The sequence below is a fragment of the Nycticebus coucang genome, chromosome 16 (assembly GCF_027406575.1).
Source record: "Nycticebus coucang isolate mNycCou1 chromosome 16, mNycCou1.pri, whole genome shotgun sequence".
In the NCBI taxonomy this organism is placed as follows: domain Eukaryota; kingdom Metazoa; phylum Chordata; class Mammalia; order Primates; family Lorisidae; genus Nycticebus; species Nycticebus coucang.
In genome coordinates, this window is record NC_069795.1 from 3766571 (window position 1) to 3788219 (window position 21649).

The window sequence follows — 21649 nt, forward strand, 5'->3', positions numbered from 1 at the left end:
TAAAGCACAACTTTGTCGTAAAACAATCCAACATTCAGTTTGATAAAGCTGCTGTGATTGAGCACTTACAATTTGCCACACACCATGCAAGTGCTATGTCCTTGAGTGCTACCCAATGTGAAATTCAAGTCTGCCCAATTTTCTGACGTCTCATTTCCACATTGGCTGACTTCCATGAAATTGTTTGCCTTACTGGTTGTGAAGCACTACTGAATAATCCCACTTCCTGGATTGAAAATAATTTACATTTCTCTCTTGACAACCATATTTCAATATCCTTCTATTAAACTGCAAACCTCAGGAAGGGGTAGGATTGTGTTTTCCTCCTTGTTAGTTGCCAATTTTATAAGATGTAACCATCAAACAGTTGAAATACCTACTTACACTTAAGAATCTACATTTATACATTTCTAGAAGTTTCAGTCTCCCCTCATTCTTATGTATAAGTTCAAATGGATGAGCATTACAAATAATATGTTCATCACAGACCAGATTGTCGCAATTACTCGGCTGAATCATCACTAGCAGTTTGATACTCTTCGAGAAGAAAAAAACATGATTGAAAACGAAGTAAGATAAACTGGAGTTAAAACTTCCCCAAAGACCTTATTGCTAGACAAAATGTTACTAAGGTCTTTACGGTGTGCTAGGGACTGTGCTACTCTTACTATCATTATGAATACCTCATTTGACCTCTTGATAATCCTACAAGGGCTTATCCCATTACCCCCATTTTACAGATGAGTTAACTGACTTCAGAAAAAAGTAAATAGACCTGGACTCCAACTCTGGGTGTGACTGCTACTCATGAAATGCCAATGTGTTAATACTACAAAAACTGTTTTGTGAAAGGAAGCTTTCAATTCTATATATAGATATGATTTTTTGTAACCATACATCCTAATAGCTATAACACATAAAATTGTTAAATTTACAAGAGTACAGTTTTTTTTTTTTGAGACAGAGTCTCACTATGTCGCCCTTGGTAGAGTGCTGTGGTGTCACAGCTCATAGCAACCTCCAACTCCTGGGCTCAAGCGATTCTCTTGCTTCAGCCTCCCAAGCAGCTGGGACTACAGGCACCTGCCACAATGCCCGACTATTTTTTGTTGCAGTTGTCACTGTTGTTTGGCTGGCTTGGGCTGGGTTCGAACTTGCCAGCCTCGATGTATGAGGCCGACGTCATAACCACTGTGCTATGGGCGCCGAGCCAAGAGCACAATAATTTTAATAACCTCTATACTTAGGATGGGCTTGAACTCATTTTATTAACGTCGTTTTTATCTGAGCAGTGGCTACAAACTTTAAAAAAGTCTGTTTCCATTTTACTGAACCCCCTCAGTTCCGTTTTCTCCAAGTTGTTCTGGAGAGCTCAGGCAGTTGCCATGGCAACGGCCAGAGCTGGCCTCCCGCCCGGAGGTGGGCAGAAAGGTTGTGGAAAAGTCAGATGCGCAGCCCCAGGGTGGTTTCAAGGACTTGCCCTGAGCAATCCCATCTACAAGCACACACCCTCAGCAGCCGCTCTGTAGAAATGAACATGGACAGCCTGGGACCCGTTTTGTTTCTTTTTTTGAAACGTGGGTGAGTGGGTAGAGATGATTCTCTCCATTTGTAATTAAGAAGGACAAAAAGAAATTTCATACTGGGGAAAATGAAGCGCAGAGTTACTGCGGGCACCTAAACTCACCCTAGAGCCTGCCACCGGTCCGCGCTTCTTCCTGAGGGGCAGCAGCAGCTCGAGTTTGCCACTGGGGATGATGGGAGTGCGTCCTGGGGGATGATGGGAGTGCCTCCTAGGGGATGATGGGAGTGCGTCCTGGGGGATGATGGGAGTGCCTCCTAGGGGATGATGGGAGTGCGTCCTAGGGGATGACGGGAGTGCCTCCTAGGGGATGATGGGAGCGCCTCCTAGGGGATGATGGTAGTGCACCCCCACTGATGGGCCATGAGAAGGATTCTTGGTAAACCCTTTTGGTGCACCATGGGTGGTCGTCCCAGATGAGGTTTTTAAGAGGTAAAGAGGATTTCCTCCCTTTTTCTAGTGAAGGAAAAACCTTCTGGTGATGTTCTAACCCTTCTGCCTCTCTTCCATGAAAGAAAAAGAGAGTGGGCTGAGCAACCACTGGCCTTCAGAGTGTGAAAGCCTGTGTCTGTGATCAAGCATTTCCAGGTCAGGGGAGTGGGGGTGTTATGGGTCAGGGATTCTGGGGCTCTGAGTGAGTCTATAGCTTGGCCTAATGAAGTCTTCCTGGGGCTCCCTGGGAGTGCAGACCCAGAGGTGCCTAGCACCCTGGCTGCCTCTTGGGGGCTAAGGCTGAGGCTTTTGGCCAGACCTGAGTTAGGGAGCAGCTTCTTTCTAGAAAGATGAATTTAGAATCTGGTCCAGCTGTTGCTGTGGGTGTGAGGGACTGCTGCTGGGAGGCTCATCCTGTTGTTTACCCCATCTTGCCTTTGATATTCATTATTTGGATACTTGCTGAACCTACAGTACAGTGAAATTACTATAGACTAAAATATTTGTACAGTGAAGTTACTGTAGACTAAAATTACAATTTGACATAAATTGTAAACCTTAGGATTTAATAGCACTGTAGTTAGGTGCCCAGGTGCTAATGATATGACACACAACAGGTTTTGTTTAACCCCGACGTTTTCTTAAGCCACTTTCTAGTGTTTGCAATGGAAGTTTCATTGAACCAATGATTCTCTGATTGGTAGATTTTTTACATTCACTATCAGAAAACTATTGGTACCCTTTAATTCACAGATCTGGGAGACAGTGTAGTGATGAGCATCAGTTGCTTATGGGTCAGGTGGCTTGATTTGAATTCCTCTAGCTGTATAATCTTAGGCAATGATATTACCTCTCTGGAGCTTCCTTTCCTTAAAGGTGCATTGGGAAAATGATAGTGAGGATTTGCACTCTTTTTTTTTTTGTAGAGACAGAGTTTCACTTTACCGCCCTTGGTAGAGTGCCATGATGTCACAAGACTCACAGCAACCTCCAGCCCTTGGGCTTCCACAATTCTCCTGTCTCAGCCTCCCAAGCATCTGGGACTACAGGCGCCCGCCACAATGCCCGGCTATATTTTTGTTGCAGTTCGGACGGGGCTGGGTTTGAACCCGCCACCCTTGGTATATGGGGCCAGCGCCCTACTCACTGAGCCACAGGTGCCACCCAGGATTTGCACTCTTAAAAGAGTGCCAGAACAATGTCAGAACTTAGCATACACGAGTTACTGTCATTGTTAGGGCAAATTTGAAAGTTAAATTTCTACTTCTTTTTATGTGTAAAAATGCTAATATTCATTTGTATATACTTGATTGCATTACCATTTCTATATTTCTGACATTTAAAAACTTTTGATATTTTATTATCAAAATAAGACATGCTTAATTGTAATAAGTGTGAAAACTGCCCAAAATAAAGAACATAATGATCATCCATTACCCCAAACTTCCCACTTTTCCTCACAAGAAAAACTGTTAAATTTTGGTGTTTACAATCTTTTTATCTTCGCAAATAAAAACAATATAGTTTTAGGATCGCGTGTGTTGATTTGCTTATAACTTGTTTATTTGTTAAGTGATATAGTCAGTCCTGAGGATTGTACAGGTAACCTTCTTATAGCATTGTTTTTGAGGCAAAAGTCTGCAGGGGACGTGTGGGCTATTCACCCCAAGGATTTGTGATATTGCCAACAAGACCAAATCCTATGATTTAGTCAGCCATTCTTCCCCAGCCCCCTTTGACAACAACCAATAACACACCTTTGTAGACTGAGGAAAAGCGAAGGAGGCAAGGAGGCGAAGGAGATCACGCGGGCCTGGAGCAACTGGGATGTTTCAGGGGACTGGAGGGAAGCCGGGAGGCGGGCCCACCCGCAAGTGTGAGTGTGACCGTGTGGGCGCCAGAGAGTAGAGAGGTGCCAGGAGCGAGAGGAGGGGAGTGGAGCTCTGTGTGGGACACCTCTGAGTAAGAGGCCTGGAGGGATATCAAACTTGGACTGATATCAGTGTGGACTGCGACAGCGCAGGGCCAGAGCTGTCTCCAGAGAGGAGGAGATATTTACAAACGAGAGAAAAGATGTCGGCAGACAAGTATCTGTGAACAGCCAACACCAAAGGGTAGTAGGAGCTCAAAAAGGCGAGAAGGGGAGGGCAGCACCCCCAGAGGGGCCGAGAGGCTAAGCAGAGGGGTCGGAGGAGGCAGTGCCCGGAGACGCCTTCTGCACCCTTCCTCAGGTTCCAAGGTGACAACTGGTTGCTGAGCAGCCGCCCTAAACGCTTTCCAGGGGTCGGAGACGTGGTGTCCAGGTTAAGGAGCCTTGGGGCAGCCAGGGGCACAGACCGCTCCAAGTCCCGCCCCTTCCTCTTCCCAAGCAGCGATTGGCCGAAGAGAGGCCAGCAGGCTCGGTTCCCGTTTTTCGCCCCGCCCCCTGTCCCGCTCCTCCCCCTTTCCGGGCGGCGATTGGTCGAGGCTTCTTCTCGTTGCCCTGACTGGACTCGAAGGCTTCCAGTGGCTCCGCCCCGCGCCGTCCGCCCCGCCCCTTCTCACCCCACCCTGGGGACCCGCGGGGGGGAGGCGGCTGCCCCGTCTCCATGGCGACGACGGACGCGGCGGTGAAGACGGCTGGTACTTACCTGCTAGAGACGCTGCGGCCGGGATCCAGGCCCAGGCGAAACCATGTCGGACCTGGGGTCTGAGGAGTTGGAGGAGGAGGGAGAGAACGATCTTGGGGTGAGAGTGCCTGGCGAGGGAGGGCCTTGCCGGGGTGCGCGGCGCGGGGAATCGCCGGAGATCGGAGGTGGGTGAGGCGTGCGGAGGCGTGGAGAAGCAGGAGTGAGCCGCAGCCCCGCAGGAGGCCCAGCCAGGGACCTCAGCCACGCCGGCCACTCCGGGCGCCGCGTCCTGGAAGTCGAAAGTGAAAGATGAAACGCTATGACGTCTAGTTACCACATCCCTCCGCGCTCTCCGCCCACTCCCATCCCGCCTCCCATCGAAGGTGAAGATTTCCATGGGAAGGCTTTGAAAGTTTCCTCCTCCTTGTGTTAGCCCCCACTGAGGCGGTTTCCTTGGATGGTCTCAGCTGCCACACCCTGAGTAAGCCATTTTGTAAGTGAGCCTTGCTCCCCCCAAATTAAGAGGGGTGGAGGAAGGCTGCCTGCTGGCGGCCTCCGACCTCTGGCCTCAGGCAGGGTTCCCAGAGATGTTGCTACCTGGCCCTGCACTCCCATGTGCTTTCTTTGCCTCCTCTGCACTGGCCCAGGTCGTTGGAGCCATTTCCTGGCTTAGGCAGCAGGAGGAGGTAAGGCACGTCCATCCAGTGATGTGAGCTGGCTCTGTGTGGGCACGTTTGTACCACCCAGAGAACAGTTCCTCCCTAAGGCGGACCGTGACCACTACCTGGCTGACAAGTTGGGAACCTCAGCTTTGCTCTGTGCCCAGTACAGAGCTGAGATACTTTCAGAATTAACAGAGAAATCTAGCATCTGTCCTGTGATGCTGTCAATGCCTGCTCAGACCTTTTGGGTCACTCTGGGCACTCATCTCCCGTTTCTGCCAGATTTGCTGCTCAGGGGTAGCACTTCTGTGCAGTGGGACCACTTGGCCAGGATGGAGAGCCAGAAGTGCCTGGCATTCACAGCCTCTCCTGACAGCCAGTGGCTAGTGCAGAAAGCAGGATGAACTTTGCAGGGCAGTTTATGCTCAGAGTCCCTGTGAGATTGGGCTGAAATTGGGTTGAGTCTGGGACTTCACCTGAAATTGTGCCCTTGCTTAGTCACCACCTCTTTCCTATCTCCCAGGAGAGTAGGGTCTGCTTCTGGGAGAACTCAACCTGTAACACTACCCAGCAAGCTTTCCGGTTTGTCTTTCTAGATGGCCCTCCTGATTTGTAATGGCCCATAATTTTTAGGTTCAGATCACATTTGAGCTCATTTTAAAGGATTTCTTTCTTTTGTAGCCACCCTAGTGGCTCAGTATTGGGTGTACTTGGAGGTCTTTTGGATGGAAGTTGGGGGCTTTTTATACATTTTGATTTATACCAACTCTCAAACAAATCTGTAAGATCACAAATTTCTGGATCCAAATAGTGCTAGAAAAGGGCAAGAATTGAAAAGATGTTTATATCTGAAGTCCTCAATGTAGTGTGTCTGTACTTGTGTTATAGTAAGTCTAGATAGAGCCAGTTTCATAGTTTAATTTTTTATAAATTTTGTTGCATACATTTAAAATATATAACTTGGTGTTATGAGATACCCATATTAAATCATTACTGTATGCTTTGGCCATTTTATTATTATTATATGGCCTCCATACTCATGTAGTAGTTGCTAAGAAACATTTATTCTATGAAGGATAGGAAAAATAGGGAAATTTTTCCCTATAGAAAAATAGAGAATTCTGCCACATTGTTTATTGATTTACTTTTAAGACAGATAGGTAATCATTTCAGTATTGGGTTGTGAGTGTTTGAACCTTACTGCTGAGTGGGAGTTTCATAACAAAATAAAGTAAGTGGACTTAGTAGAGAGTGGAGGCCCATGTACTCCTCGGTGCCTTCCCACTCCCCTCCCTCTGGAAATTCCTTGCAGAGCAAAGGTCTTTTCCTCCCCCAGACACTATTTTCTCACAGCATCTGCCTTCTAAGTTCTGGATTATTGAAGAAAGCAAATGGAGAGGTATTTCTGGGGGCTTGACTGTGTCCCCATGTATGCTATTTCAGCAGAGTCCTATAAAGAACACAAATTAGTTGGTTTTGTTTGCAGTGTAAAAGTTCATGGTAATAAATTGCAAGCTCAGATGATAGAAGGAGGGGTAAGGCTTCCACCGTGAACAGGTACTAGTGTGTGACCTTGGACCAGTGCTTTGTCTTGCCCAGGCTTGGTTACCCACCTCACCTGCAAGATGGGACAATTTAGCATAATATCTAGGATTAAGAGGGTCCAATGGCATCATATTTATATTAATAAAATGCTTAGCACTGAATGCGTGGAAGCTGTAATTATCTCAGTGTCTTTCAGGAATATGAGGGGGACCGGAATGAGGCAGGTGAACGGCACGGGCACGGGAAAGCCAGGCTGCCCAACGGGGACACCTACGAAGGGAGCTACGAATTTGGGAAGAGACACGGCCAGGTCAGGATCTGTAACTTGACTGGATCATTTTCTTTATTTAATACTCTGTTGGCAAATATTACGTTCAGGAATGATTTGAGTTGTATAATTAATATGTTTCAGGGGATCTACAGATTTAAAAATGGTGCTCGATACACTGGAGACTACGTTAGAAATAAAAAGCATGGTCAAGGCACTTTTATATATCCAGATGGATCAAAATATGAAGGTAAAATGTTCTGACAAAGTGGAGTTTTGTGTTGCAGAGGGTTTTTTTTGAAAGCTGAGAGTTCTCCAGATTAGTCAGTCATTCAACAAACACAAATTATATTCCTGTGTTCACAGTGTTGACACAGAAACCAGAAAGCCTTGTAATTAATTGACAATCGATTAATTCATCATTTGTGTGGGAGCAAATGAAAGGAGACTGGGTGAGCACAGACCTCGGCACTGGTGGGACCCCTGGCAGTATCCACCTCCCTGGAGTTGTCGTTACTGTCTCTCTCTTCTGACCACCCTCTTGTGGTGGGCACTTTGTTTCTTTAGACCTAGTGGTTTCTTCAGTGACAGCTTCTGGTCCTGTCTCTGCCATTATTCCTTATCTGCCCATGTCACATCTCAGGAAGATCTTTGCTACTTTATTCCCAGGAACCTCACTGCTGCTGCCAGGTACCATTGTCACCTAGTGTGACTACAGTGTCTGGGAAGAGAGACAGATAGGGAGTTGTAAGCCTTTGGAAACTATGCAAAATTCTTTTCCCTGGGCTTTTTTCCCCTGGAAAAAGTTATCTAGTGTTCACCAGATTTCCAAAAAGATCTGTGACCCGCAACCCTGGACAGTGGTGACAATCAGTGTGGCCTCACATACATGACTTCACCCCTCTTTGCCTCAGCGTCTCATCTGTAGTATGAGGAACACTTAACCATGCCTGGCTCATGGTAAGTGCTCAGTAAATGCCAGCTAGGACCATGATGTACCATGGTGAGGATGAGGATGGCACATTCTTGAAATGCAAGCTATAGTAATGTGATTAGTTCCTAGATACAAAAGAACCAGAGGAAGGGAGCTCTGTCTAATTCTGAGATCAAGATTGAGAGTGTTGGTACCATTCCTGTTAGAAATAGAATTTATTTTGTTTCATAAGTCTTAGAAGGCTTGTTGCAGAAGAAGCACCATCTGGTTTTTAAGTTAACTTTAAACAATTTAATGTAGGGCTTAATTTCATTCTTTCCAAATCCTTATGAGCCTAATCTCATTGTAGTCACTTCTGATTTCAGTGTAGATGGTGATACAATTTGAACAACATACATATGACAACCCAAAATAAGTGACTGAGGCCAAAGTTTGAGGAAGTGTCCAGGAAAACCATGAACCACAGATGTATCTGCACCAATTTTTCTGAAGTGGGATTTGGAAACTCAGTTTTTAAAGGAGATAGGGCACACAGAAAGAGAAAAAGAGGTCGGGGTGGGCAGTGAAACTAATGGTTGTGTTCTTGTGAGACCCAGGAAATCTGTGTTTTATCTAATGTAAGGTGAATGTTAGAAAAAGGAGCGAAGGAAGCATCCGTTGTGCAGATGCCCCTGGGTAGGTGGAAGAATGTTTGATCATGTCTTGTCTCTGTTCTGCACCTGGGAAAATAAACCTGTAACCAACATTATTAGTGTGACATCAAACAGACTTAGTTTTAGGTGCTAGACACAGTCTGTGGACTTAAAGCTACAATCCGTATGTCCTTGTTTGTGGGAGGCCAGCAAGGAATCTCCTTAGAGATGATCTGTGGGGCTCCTCGTCATGCCCGAGGCCTTCCACTTTTTCTGGGGATCTGGGGTCTTGCTGATGTCATTCATCATGTCATAGGATTAAGAGTGGTAGTGGCAGTGCTCATGTGGAGGGAGTGTCACATGACTCACTCTCCAGGCTTTGACCTTTCACGCGAAGAGTTTGGGAGGAGGGGTCCTGAGATTTTTATTTTCCTTTACATATTCCTGATAAATGTATACGTGATATTCAGAAGGTTAACTAAAGGGAAAATTGTTCCCTACTCACAGCCACTGAGTGAGTATGCCATGTGAAAATCATATTACATTTTCCATACCATTTTCACCTCATCCCCACTTATCTGTGGATAACAACTGGGTTTCCAACAATTCAACTAACTCTTGACAGTACCCAGAATGAATGTCAGACCCCGCTGGTTGAGGGCTCAGTCTCACTAACTGGGTGTTCCTATAGCTCCCTCTCAGGTTGGATAACTTGCTGTAATGGCTCACGGAACTCAGGGAAACACTTGCTTACACTTGCCAATTTATCATAATGGTATGATAACACAGGTAAATGGCCAGATGAAGAGGTATCCTAGGTCCAGATCCAGAAGGTTCCCTGGCACAGGAGCTACTATCCCTGTGGAGCTGGGGTGTACCACCCTGTTGGCACCTGCTGCCTTTACCAACCCAGAAGCTCATCAGAACTCATCGCTCAAGGGTTTTACAAAGTGTAATTTCCAGTCCCTCTACCCTTTCCAGAGGTTGGTGAGTATGTCTGGAAGTTCTCACCCTCCCATCACTTGGTCTCTCTGGTGACCAGTCCCACCTTGAGGCTGTCCTGGGGTGGCACCGTAAGTCACCTCATCTATAAAAACTCAGGGAGGATCACTGCTATCACTCAGGAAATTTCAAAAGTTTGAGGAGCTCTGTGCCAGGAATCATAAATAAAAACGAAACATATTTCTAATTATACCACACTAACATAAAAGCTCATTTCAAAACAGTTGGGAATTTTTGTTTTTCCAGATGGCATTGTATCTTAAAGGGTGCAAGGTGTAATCACTATTCAGAAATTTCTTCTCTGATAAAAAATTAAATGTATTTTATTTTCACTAAGGCAGCAATGGAAACTGAGGCCAGAAGTTCCAGCGTTGATTTTAGGTTAGCAAGTCAACTGCCTGCCAATCCCAAAGTCTATAGCTACCATGTAGCTGAATTATTCACCACAGTATGTTTTGGGCAACTGCATGAATGGCCTCACGCAGGGTAGTGTGTTCAGCCTCAAGACCCCAGGGCTAAGGGCCAGGATGGGCCTCCCAGATCCACTTGGAGCCCGGAGCATGCAGAAGGCTACGGTGCTACCAGGGAGGGGGCTGGCAGGTGCTTTTGGGTTGGTGGGTGACTTGAGCAGGGCCAGGGAAGTGGAGGTGTTTAGGGTAGTGGGAGACGAGGGCGGAGGAGTGAGAGGTGCCGGATTTTGGAGAGGCCCTTGGATCACATACGCAGTTCTGAAGTTAGGGCCGTGAAGTTGGGGAAGGAGGGAGCATCACTTTCTGGTCTTGTTGCCTGCCGAATACCAATAGAACTATCGGAAATGAAGAAGTTCAGTAATGAAATTGTGGATGATTTGAAGTTGGTTTTTCTGGAAGCTTCCACATGGCAGGAGCTGGAGGAAACTGTCAGGCTGCTCATGGAGGACAGGTGTGACGTGGGATCAGACAAGCCAGCTGTGTGACCTTGGCCAGTGCACGTCATTGCTGTGCTTCTCAGGGTCTGCCTCGCAGTTACACATGTGAAATGAGGTGGCAAGTGCCTGGGACCTGCTGCGGCGCTTCCCACAAGTGCTAGCTCCTTCTCTTCCGTGTTTGGCTGACCCAGCAGTGGAGGGAGCCAGCCTGGCAAGCCTAGCAACCAGCAAGGCCAGGCAGCGACTCACCAGCATCGGGCAGGAGGGCTTTTCACTTTAAATTGTCTTCCTTCCCCATGGAATGCTTTACAGGGGACACAGTGCCCTCCCCAGGAGCACTCAGCCCCACACCACCCACCCACCTATCTTTCGGTTTTCCTCCTGAAAAGAAATGTACTTGGAAGAAACTCCAGTTGACAAGATCAAGAATGATGAGAAAGTATCATGATGAGAAAGGATTGAGGGTAGAAAGAGTTTTTAAAAAAGTTAAGTGCGAATTTATAGCAACCACAAAGGGACAGGTGGCTCACGGCCTTTACAGACTTGCCTCACTCAGTAGGTGACTTTTCCCTGGATTACCTCCCTCAGTTGGGCAGGGTCCCCTGTGGTGGCATTATAATCTCCAGGACAGAGTCTCTGGCAGGTTTTTTAACTAGACCACCTTCAAAAAATTGGCTCACCAGCCCTCACTGGTGTGAAATTCAGTGTTGTTGTAACTTAATTGTTCTCTATAATTTTTGAAAATTTTCTGTAAAATATGTAATACATGTTTCTTGCTCACAGCCCTGAAGACCAGCTCACATGCTCAAAAGAAGAGGGTTATATTAATTTTGTCACTGTCTTTTGTTGGGAAGAACCTAAAAGATACACGTGTTTCAGCTGAGCTCTTTTTCCCGGGGGGGGGGGAGGGGGTGGTGGTGGTGGGGTAGGGTGGGCAGGGGATGGGGAGGAAGGGGGTGGGGTGGGGTGGGGGTGATGGTGGTGTGTGTTTGCGTGTGTATGTATAGGAGCCAGCTCCTAAAAGCTCACAGAAGCCAGTTCTACACTTCTTTCCCAGCTCCACATGTAGCTTGAGAATGGCTCTATTGAGAATATTTACACCACGGAGATCAGCAAATGCTACAAATCTGGGCACATCACTGCCCCCCGAGATCCAGACAAATCCTCTGAGATATCTCTCTGCACATTCTGCACATCCTCATAGTCACTGTAGGTTCAGGCACATAAAATATTTTTTACTGAATTATCTCAACTTTGGGATTCGCCATCTCTCCAGTTCACATTGTCCCTGTCAGACATCACGCCATGGGCACTTTAAATGTTAAAATGGCCACTTTCTTTTCTTGATGAACTTTTGGTAAACGGCTCTTTTCTGAGCTCTCATCCACCTTTTGAAGCCTGGCACAGCAGCTCTGGCCGCGTTCCTCCCTGTCCTCAGCGGGCTGCGCACCTGCTGGCCTCCTGCCTAAGCTCGTCGAGCCTCTCCCGGGTGTCTGTACAGCTGCTCATCTTACTCTCTCACAGTGCTCGGAACATTAGCTGAGCACTGAAACAAAGAAATATGTAGACATTCCTTTTGTAGATGAATTCTGGGGTTTATTCACATAAACCCAGATCACTTGGATAATTAACATTTATTAGCATATTGGATATTCTTTATCTTTGTGTGGAAGTAGAACCAGTTTTTGTATAAGGCAGAAGCCTATGTAAATTTGGGGACCACTTTAAGAAAAAAAAGTATCAAGTTTGTATAAAAGTTAATTTTCATTTGTAATGAGAAATCGTAACTAATTAAAAATCTTAAAGTACCACAACATTGCAGAATCCAAGGAAGTAGTGCTAGTTTTTGAAATTAATATCCGACACACTTCTTGAACAGTTTTCCTTGCCTCTGTTGGCTAGTGCTCTTTGAATGCCTCTCTGTTCAGAGAGCACAGTTTTGTAATATTTTCTATAGAGAGAATAGAAAGGTAATTTCTCCTTTTTAATCAACAAACTGATCAAAATTTGCTTTTTATTATCAGTCTAGAAAAGTGTTCGTCAGCTTAATGACTTGTTATTTGGTAATATGTAAAATTTTGGGGTGGTTGATTCTTTCCTACGTGAGCTGTAGTATTTGAGGGCATTGGATTTTTCTAGTGCAGGAGTGAACACTGGATACCACTGATTGACACTAGTGTGCCGTTGTCTTCACTGTACAGTTATGATATGAATTTTATGATCTCTTTGCCGATTTCAGTATTCCTCACCCAGAACTTATATGGAGGTGAGCAGGCAGGGACACTGAGGTGAGGGGAGAGCCCACGCAGAGGCCTGGGCCAGCCATGTCATGGCACCAAGTGGTATTAGCTACTGTGCCAGCCGGGCAGCGTGGCGGCTGGGCTGGAATGATGCATGGAGCCAGGTTGCTTGGTGGGAAAGGGGCAGACGTCTCCAGGGGCCAGGGCTAGACTATCAAGGTTTGGAGTTGCTGGGTCCCTAAGCACTTGCAAAGTCAACCAAGAGAGTATGGTGTTGGGAGCACAGGTGGTGAATCAGACAGTGTTGGCTGGAAGGCTGACTGTGCCCCTGACCAGCTGGGAGGCCCACTTGCCGTACGTGGAGGTGACCGTGGGCTGCACACACACACCTCACCCTGCCCAAACGGAGGGTCCTCTGACACTGCTCAGCCATTCTAGGAGGAAGGAGGTGGAGGGAGTCAGTGGAAAGTCATGGCGGCCTCAGCCAGTGTAGTGAGGTGTATCCGGACTGTAGCATTTCCTGAGCACGCTGGGAGAGTCCTGGGCCTAGGAAGGGACCTCGGTGTGCCTGGGCGTTGTTAGCAGTTTGAAGAGGTGGTAAAGCATGTCCCCTCCTCTCACCCAGACTGGCCCTGTGTTGTCCTTTCAGGGGAGTGGGCAGATGACCAGAAGCACGGCCACGGCGTGTACTACTACGTCAACAACGACACCTACACTGGGGAGTGGTTTGCTCACCAAAGGTTTGGCCTCCGCCTTTAGTCCTCAGATGTGTTTATGTGATGCGAATGTGATGACACCTTCATATTGTTCACACTTACTGAGGAATAGAAAGAACCATGGCAGACGCCCCTTTACCACTGCAGCGGGCAGTTGAGAACTTTGTGTGGCTTTAAGGCCAGTGCCACAGAGGGCACCTTACTGAGCAGGTGCAGACTCATGTACCTGATCCTCTCCTCAGAAGGGCCATTGGTCAAGGTCCCCTGGGAGTGGAGGGCACAGAAGAAGCCCCTGAGGGCCCCAGCCACAGCTGAAGCCCAGGAAACTGGCTCTGCCTGGCGGCCGTCCCTTCTCTGCGTTTGTTAATATCACGTGCGTGGGGCCTGCTGAGCTGGAGGTGTCATTTGACTGGGCACAGACATGAGTGTGCATCATCCTAGGCCACCCTCACTCAGCGTCTATTATGAACCTGGCTTTTCCCCGTGTCAGAAAAAAATGCAGTGTGTCCTTGTCTCCCCTCCCCCAGGCACGGGCAAGGCACCTACTTCTACGCGGAAACGGGCAGCAAATACGTGGGTACCTGGGTGAACGGACAGCAGGAGGGTGCGGCTGAGCTCATTCACCTGAACCATAGGTACCAGGGCAAGTTCTTGAACAAAAACGTAAGTCAGTGGGAAGCGACATTTGTCAGTGGAATGCACAATAATCCCCTCCCCCAGCCTGTGCACATAAGGAAGCAGAAAATACTAAAACTCAGGGAAACCCTCCATCCCGCCCTGATGTGGTCTCTTGCATCCTTGAAATACCAGGAAGGCACTTAACCTCTTGTTCCTTGTCATCCATAAATCGGAGACAAACATTCATTTCCTGCAGGTCAGGGCCTGGTGTCTGGCTGTTTCCCTGGGAGGGGTGCTGGAGCCCCACCTTCTGCTGCAGGCGCCCCCAGTGCCTGCGGGGTGGGGGTGGGGGTGGGGGAGAGGGGCTGGAGGTGGCCTCCTCTCAGCACCCCCGTGGGCCCAGGCTGTTTTCCGTTTGTGACGGCTCAGGCAGTCGGGGAAGCCTTGATCAGGTCTGGAGCAGAAACTTACCCCAAGGAGAGAGTTTGTTGAGTGTGAGAGGTTGACCCAAGGAACAATTCCCTGATTTAGTGAAGTTTCTTGACTCTCTGGAAACCCAGTTTGTGTTTGTGTAGAATTCATGCCCTAACCACAGATTTCACTCTTAGTGAAAATCTATGTGTCGTTGGTGTAATTCTCAGTGAAATTGCCCTGGGTTTTTTCTAGAAGGAAAGGTGGGTGCAGAGGAGAGACAAACTCTAATCTGGAAGAATTGATAAACTTGAACAGTCCCTAGGCCGATCTGAAAAAGAAGGGTGAAAATGGGGGCTTTGTTCTGCCAGTTAGTAAACAATTTTAAAGTTGCACAGATAGCAGCAGAGTTTGTCCCGTCTGGGAAGCACTCAGACGTGGGACCGTCCCCCTCTTGTGTCATGGGCACACACTGGGCACACACTGTGATGCAGGCGATACTGAATTATAGTTTCGGGGTTTTCATTACATAAGTAGGATTACTTACATAAGTATGTCAGGACACAAAAATATACCTAATTTTGCCCATTCTAGAGTGGTTATGTAGGTAACATCATGAAATTGCTGGGCTGGCTGAACCGTAGGACTGACATTTTAAATTATGATTATCTGTCAATTGTCTCAACAAGCTGTGTCAATTTATACTCCGGCCAACAGAATATGAGTCTATCTATCATACAGTCTCACCAACACTGCCTATTGTCAGTCTTAAGCTTTTTCCCCTAAAGCTCATTGTTTCAATGTGCATTCCCCCAGTGGGTAGTGAGGCCGACTGTCTAGTTCTGCTTCCATTGTTGGTTTGTATTTCTTCCTCAAAAAACCACCTGTCCATGGCCTTGTAGACAAGTTGTCACAACACACTATAAATTACTGAAGTAATTAAAGCAGTATGGTACCAGGTTAATTATATTCAGACCAATGAAGCAGATTAGAAAGTCTAGAGACAGATCCAAGTGGATAAAATAATTTAAGGCTTGATAAGAATATCATTTCAAACTAATGACTATGTGTTCCTATCAAGGAACAGTGGGGGACAACTTGGTCATTTGGGAGAAAATTACAGGCTTTCCTCCAGCATGTAGGTGAGGGTGCTTTATAGAAAAAATAAAAATGGAAATGTAACCAAGAAAATCACATGTGAAAAAATACAGACAAATGTTTATTAACTTTGAAATGAGGAAAGAGGACTTTTCCAAAGAGAAACATAAAGAGAAACCTAATAGGTTCAACTTTATAAAAATAACCCCTAATAGATTAAAAAAACACTATAAAGAAAATTTAAAAGATGATTGTCAACAATCAGTGTAACCTGGTTTCTTATACCCTCAATGAGTCCCCAACAATAAAAAAAAAAATTTTTTTTAAAGATGACTGTCAAATGCAAAGAGGATATTTATTTGGAACATTTAATATATAAAACATGTTTATCAATCTGTGCGATTAAATGACCAACAATCTTGGGAAAAAAATTCAACCTTACTAATAACTTGCGAATAAGATGTGAATTAAAATGGAGAGATCTCATTTTGTATATAAAAATGTAACAGCGGAACAAAATGTCAGTGGTCCAAATAACAAAGGTGTAAGGACATGGGGGCTCTAAGGTGTTGCTGTGGGAATGGAAATTGTAAGAGCCGCATTCTAGTCAAAATACATGTATACTTTTGTCCAGTATTTCTGACCATTTATCATAAGAAAAATATGAAGGTTATGAATAAAATTTAACTCAAAGTATGTTTACTACAGCATTCTAAAAAATCAGCATCCCAATACCAACAATAGTAAATGAGCAAAATAAATTATAACCCACGGGGAAACAAAATGCCAGGTTGACAATTGGCATGTGAAATAATGTTGGTAAACTTGAGAGGTAGTTTATGTCGTATTTCCAAGTAAAAATAGAACATGAGTTAGTATGCATATTATCATATGTTTGTAAAAAAAAATGTAGTGGGAATGACATTAAAAAGAATCCTTCAGAATAGCAGTAGTTCTATCCCCAGCTAATCTTCCTAAGGGTATTGGCCTATTTAAGTTTGTGTAGTAAATGTAGCACTCTTTAAAATGTGGTTAAAGTTTTAAAAAATAAAATAGGGCATTTACTTTGCAGTTTCCCTACTATTAGTTTATAAAAGCATTCTTTAACTCATGTTGGACTTTACCCGAGTTTATGGTGCAGGATAGGGTGTATGGTGATAACGTTTCTAAAGCATTCTGTATTTTCTATGGGGAGTTGATATTTCACAGTCCAGATCAACACCCAAAGCACAATTGGTGGCCTTAGACAAAGGTCCTCAAGTTGTGTACATTATTTCATGGATAGTTTTTCCTGAATAGCAATAGTATTTGAGGCTTACATTAATATTTTCTCCCTTAGATGTTGTTAATGTTCTTTGGACTTTCTTCTTATCATCCCGAAATACTGGTTTCTGGTAATTTTTGTCAGTAGAGTCTAAAGTACTCTTTGGTTTCTCTTTGCTCACAGCCTGTTGGCCCTGGAAAGTATGTATTTGACATTGGATGTGAACAGCATGGGGAATATCGCTTAACAGACATGGTAAGTTGCAGAGAATGTGCTGTCTTCTACATCCACAGGCAAAGGGGTTACCCAGGCATCTAGATCCTACAAAGTTAGAGGTGATTTGCCTAAAAAGTTTTGCCAATCCTTGGAAATGCTCACAATTCATTTTCTTTATTAGCATGTGTTACTATAGAACTAAATCGCCAAAAGATATGCCTGTAAACAGTATCATTTCACAGCTACCACAGAAGTCTAGACCTAGTTTTGTCAGTAGGAACCAGCTAATCCTGGGCAAGAGAGTTCTAGACAGGGTCAGGCCCCAGAAATGACAACTGATACCTGTAACTGGTATCACCGTAATTTGTCCCATGATGACTGTTAGCATGTTGGGTGTATCAACTTGCCCCTCTTGAAGCAGGCTGGGTAAATAATTCTCTCTTTTTTTCTTTCCAATATTTAACATTAATATTAATACCAAATTGATATTCCCTGGTTAATATTAACATTAGCTAGCTAATATTAGGCACAGCCTTGTGCAGTAGACTTTGTTTCTCATCCTAGTCAAACCTGTCTTTCCTTCCCTCATTTTTAATATCCCAGACCAAGATGACAAAAATGTTGGTCAATTTATTAATACATTTAATTTTTTGCGTTTAAAATAGGAAAGAGGAGAAGAGGAAGAGGAGGAAGAGACATTACTAAATGTTGTTCCCAAATGGAAAGCTACCAAAATCACGGAACTGGCCCTGTGGACTCCGACCCTCCCCAAGGACGTGCCCCCTGTGGATGGGCCTGGCCGAGAAGAGGCCGCTGGAGCTGAAGGTGTGGGGCACCCCGGGCTGTCAGGCCTGCACTGTTCCCGGGAAATTCTGCTCTCAGCTCGATTGTAGGCTGGACTCTCTGGAACCAGGCTCTGAGTCAGTTTAGTATGCAGGGTGTGACTAGGGAGAGCCTTTGGGATCAGATACCCATGGAATAGAGAGCAGACTTCCTGGAGGGAGACACAGGCCCTCAACAATCTTGGCTGATTGTGTGGGAGTTGAACATCCATTATGTCCTTCCTGTGGGGCCTATATCCTGTCACCTTGGTTGTGGGTGTGACCTCAGGCAGGCACTGGCCAGGGAGACAAGTCTTTCCTTAAAGAGGGATCTGGCCGGGTCTAGCTGGGAAGTCATTAATGTGCCATAGCAAGTTGAAGAAAGTTCTACTGGGTGAGATTTTTCTCCCAGTGCAGATGAAGGCCAAGGCAGATTGGCTTGAGTGAAATAGCACTCATGCTCCTAGTAACTTTTTGGTTCCTGTAACAGGAAAGCTCCAGGGTAGAGGCGCAGAGACTCAGCCTCTGGCATGGCTGGGTGGGTCTCCTGGCCAGCATTCTCTTCCCTTTGGAGACTAAAGTTCACCAACCTTACCAAATTATCATCCAGTCAACTCAAGAACTGGGGGTGGTGGTGGGGAGGAACAGAAGTTCCTCTTCCTCAGAGTTCCCACCAAACCAAACCCTCAGGAATTAGTTGCAGAGCAGCTGCGCCCAGCTCTGAACCGTTCCGGGCTGGGACACAGCTGCTCTGTTGGCCAGGCCTGGGCTGGGTGGGTGCACTCGGAGTAGGGAGGGTGAGGTGCTGCCCTGGGTTGGGGCGTGCGCGGGCACAGGCCTCAGTTTCTATTACCCCTAGGTGCAGGAGAGGCCAGGGAGGACGCCCAGGCTCTGCTGGAGGGCTCCGAGGGCGAGCTGGATGCGAGGCCCGGGGATGAAGAAGCAGACGCGTTCAGGGACGCCAGCCGGGAGTACAGCCGAGACGAGTTCCGCTACGAGGCGGAGCAGGGTGAGGACGCCTCCCCTGCACAGGAGGGCACAGGGTAAAAGTCAGGGCCCCACACTCCGGAATGAGCTGTGGGACTCCAGGAGGGGCCCAGAAGCCTCACCCTGGCTCCTGTGGAAGTTGTGGTGGAACGTCGTCCCCTTCTGGGCCTTCTCAAGAGCCTGGCGGGAGCAGGGAGCAGATGAACAGGGGTCCTCCTGCTGGCTGTCACAGGAGGGCAGGCCACGGCCACGGGGCCCTGTTAGAGACAGGGAACTAAATTTATGTTAGTAGATGGCTTTGCCACGGCTGAGGCACAGGGCTAACAGTGTTGGGAACTTGCTCTTTTAAAGTGGTCTCGGATATTAGATTAATATAGAAGGTTCTGTTTCTGCCAGGTCACAGGGCAGGGGTTCGGCCTCAAATCTGACTGAGGCTTTAGACTCCTGAGATCTTTGAAAATCTTTCCCCGAGAGCTTGTGGGCACTGCAGAAAGCTCAGAGGGAGGAGCCCTGGGCGAGAGGGAAGGGCCTACCAGCAACCCGCACCTGCCCGCTGCAGACCGCAGTTGCCGGTCTGGGCCCCGTTCAATTTAGCTTGTCTTTGCTGTAAGTTAATAGTAAAAACAGTTCCCGTTCACTTGAAATAAATATCTGAAATAATTAAATCATGTAAAATAGTTTGCTATTTAAATGCCTCAAACACACTTAGTTGACTCTTTCGCAATCATTACCCTAAATACTGAGCTGCATCACGGAAGCATCATTTGGCTGCGTGGAGTGGTGGGTGCACGTGGGGACGGGGAATCCTGCCTCCATGAGCTGTGTGACTGCGCATGCTCCGCACTCTAATTTGCATAAGGCGGGGAACAGCTCTCCCACGCAGCTGGGGTGGATTGCGGCCTGGAAACCGCACACAGCCCACAGCCGCGCTCTGGATGCAGGTGGAGCTGCCCTGGGCCACCGCACCGGGTTTGGCTGGCAGGTGGGGAACCGAGAGGCGGGGCTTCAGCCTGCGGAGCTGGAACACAAAAGGCAGGGGTTCCCCTGTGGTGTGATGGGGCACAGTCTCCGTGGCCAAGAAAGGTGATGACTCACCTGGGGCAGGGAAACTCCAGGCTGAGAAGGGACAAGCAGTGGGCGAAACCAGGAAGGAAATTCCAAGCTGAGGGCAGAGTGTGGCACGGGGAGAGGGTGGAGGGAGGTCAGCCTCTTTCCTATGGGCCCTCTCTTGACATCACATGACGGCGTTTGCCCTTGATTCTGAGCACAAGGGTGTGTGGGCAGCCTGCGCCAGGTTCGCCTTCGCGCTCCTCTAGGGCTGGTGGAGGATGGGTGACCTTTACCCACCCAGAGATTATAGTGGGAAGAGGAGGGAGGGGGCAGGTGTAAGGAGGGACCATACCTAGCACCCCATTGGGGGAGTCCTGGGCACTGTCACCTGAGACCACCTTGGACCAAAAGCATCACCTTAGCTCAGTGGTCTTGGCCTCTAGGGGACTTTTGGCCATGCCTGGGACTTGGTGAGGCTGGTGGTGGTGGTGGCGGCGGGGTGCGCCGGGAAGCTGCTGCTGAACACCCTATAATGGGGGTACAGCACCTGCAACCAAGTGGCCCCCATTCCGAGGTGTCAGCAGTGCCTTAAGAGAAATGGACTAAATAAAAAAATGGGTTTAGTAGATGAGTGTTTTATCAAAGTAATAAAAATTTAATATCTATTTGTCATGAATCTCATGTTCCATCAGAGATTTACCTTACTAATTTCTTTTTTAACTTTGCCAACAGGAAGTTATACAGTTCACTTAACTACAAAAAATATTTTTAGATTTTATGAAAATTTATGTTGAACATCTAATAAGAATGTGGTCATTTTCAGTTTTTCTCTTAATTAATGTAAGGACCAAGCAATTACATGTTCATATATAAAGCTGGCTGTTTTGGACTGTGTATACAGCTATAAGATGATTACCAATATTACATAGATATTTTTGTCTTAATATTTACTTTGTGTTAGTGTGTCTTTTGCTTATTTTATTAATAGTACCAGAAGAAAAGCTCTAAAAGTCTGTATAAGGTAAAATTTAACTTTCCTTTTTACATGATGAATACTTAGTATTTGTCATAATTTTTATTGCAAAAGATGTTAGTGAATAAAGATTTACAGACTAGAACAAAGCAGACATGAAATATGTTTACCAGAAGAACATGCAAGAAAAAAAATAAAAAAAGAAATGAATTTGTGTTTCCTTTTTGTTTTGAAGAAGAAGAAGCTCGACAATCGGATCTACCAGAGTGAGATGAAGCTGAAAGAACAGGGTGTTGTGAAGATGCTTCTGTTGCTCTGGTTGTTAATAATCTTTATTCTAGAGTTGTCAATTTTTCTTACTTAGTTTAAGTTGGTTTACAATTGAAAATAAATCTCTTTATTCTTTGTTTCTGAAACAGCCTCTGCTTCAAGTTCTTTTTTCTGTTTGAGACAGTCTCACTTTGTTGCCCTGGGTAGTGTGCGGTGGCGTTATAGCTTACAGTGACCTCAAAGTCTTGGGCTCAAGAGATCCTCTAGCCTCAGTCTCCTGAGTAGGTGGGACTACAAGTACCCATCACAATGCCCTTTTCAGTAGAGATGGGGTCTCGCTCTTGCTCAGGCTGGTCTTGAACTCCTGAGCTCAGGTGATTGACCCGCCTCGGCCTCCCAGAGTACTGGAATT

The 21649-nt window shown here is 46.4% G+C and overlaps 1 protein-coding gene across 3 annotated transcripts; it reads left to right on the top strand.

Moving 5' to 3' along the window:
• Positions 1-4606: 4606 nt before the first annotated feature.
• Positions 4607-21323, top strand: RSPH1 (radial spoke head component 1). Of its 3 annotated transcripts, XM_053564394.1 has the most exons (9): positions 4607-4741; positions 7027-7140; positions 7243-7348; positions 13463-13553; positions 14057-14192; positions 17104-17175; positions 17802-17961; positions 18817-18966; positions 21203-21323. In XM_053564394.1, the coding sequence occupies exons 1-9, from the start codon at positions 4688-4690 to the stop codon at positions 21235-21237; spliced, it is 918 nt and encodes a 305-aa protein (XP_053420369.1). In that variant the 5' UTR covers positions 4607-4687; the 3' UTR covers positions 21238-21323. The 3 variants fall into 3 exon arrangements, with proteins under 3 accessions (XP_053420369.1, XP_053420368.1, XP_053420370.1); XM_053564393.1 differs by lacking the exon at positions 21203-21323 and having other exon boundaries at positions 18817-20544; XM_053564395.1 differs by lacking the exon at positions 21203-21323 and having other exon boundaries at positions 18823-20544.
• Positions 21324-21649: the final 326 nt, after the last annotated feature.

Excerpts from the sequence above, each read along its gene's own strand:
- RSPH1 (XM_053564393.1), top strand. The coding sequence starts at position 4,688 with ATGTCGGACCTGGGGTCTGAGGAGTTGGAGGAGGAGGGAGAGAACGAT. Across the intron at positions 4,742-7,026 it reads AGGGAGAGAACGATCTTGGG|GAATATGAGGGGGACCGGAA; the intron begins GTGAGAGTGCCT and ends AGTGTCTTTCAG. Across the intron at positions 13,554-14,056 it reads GAGTGGTTTGCTCACCAAAG|GCACGGGCAAGGCACCTACT; the intron begins GTTTGGCCTCCG and ends CCCCTCCCCCAG.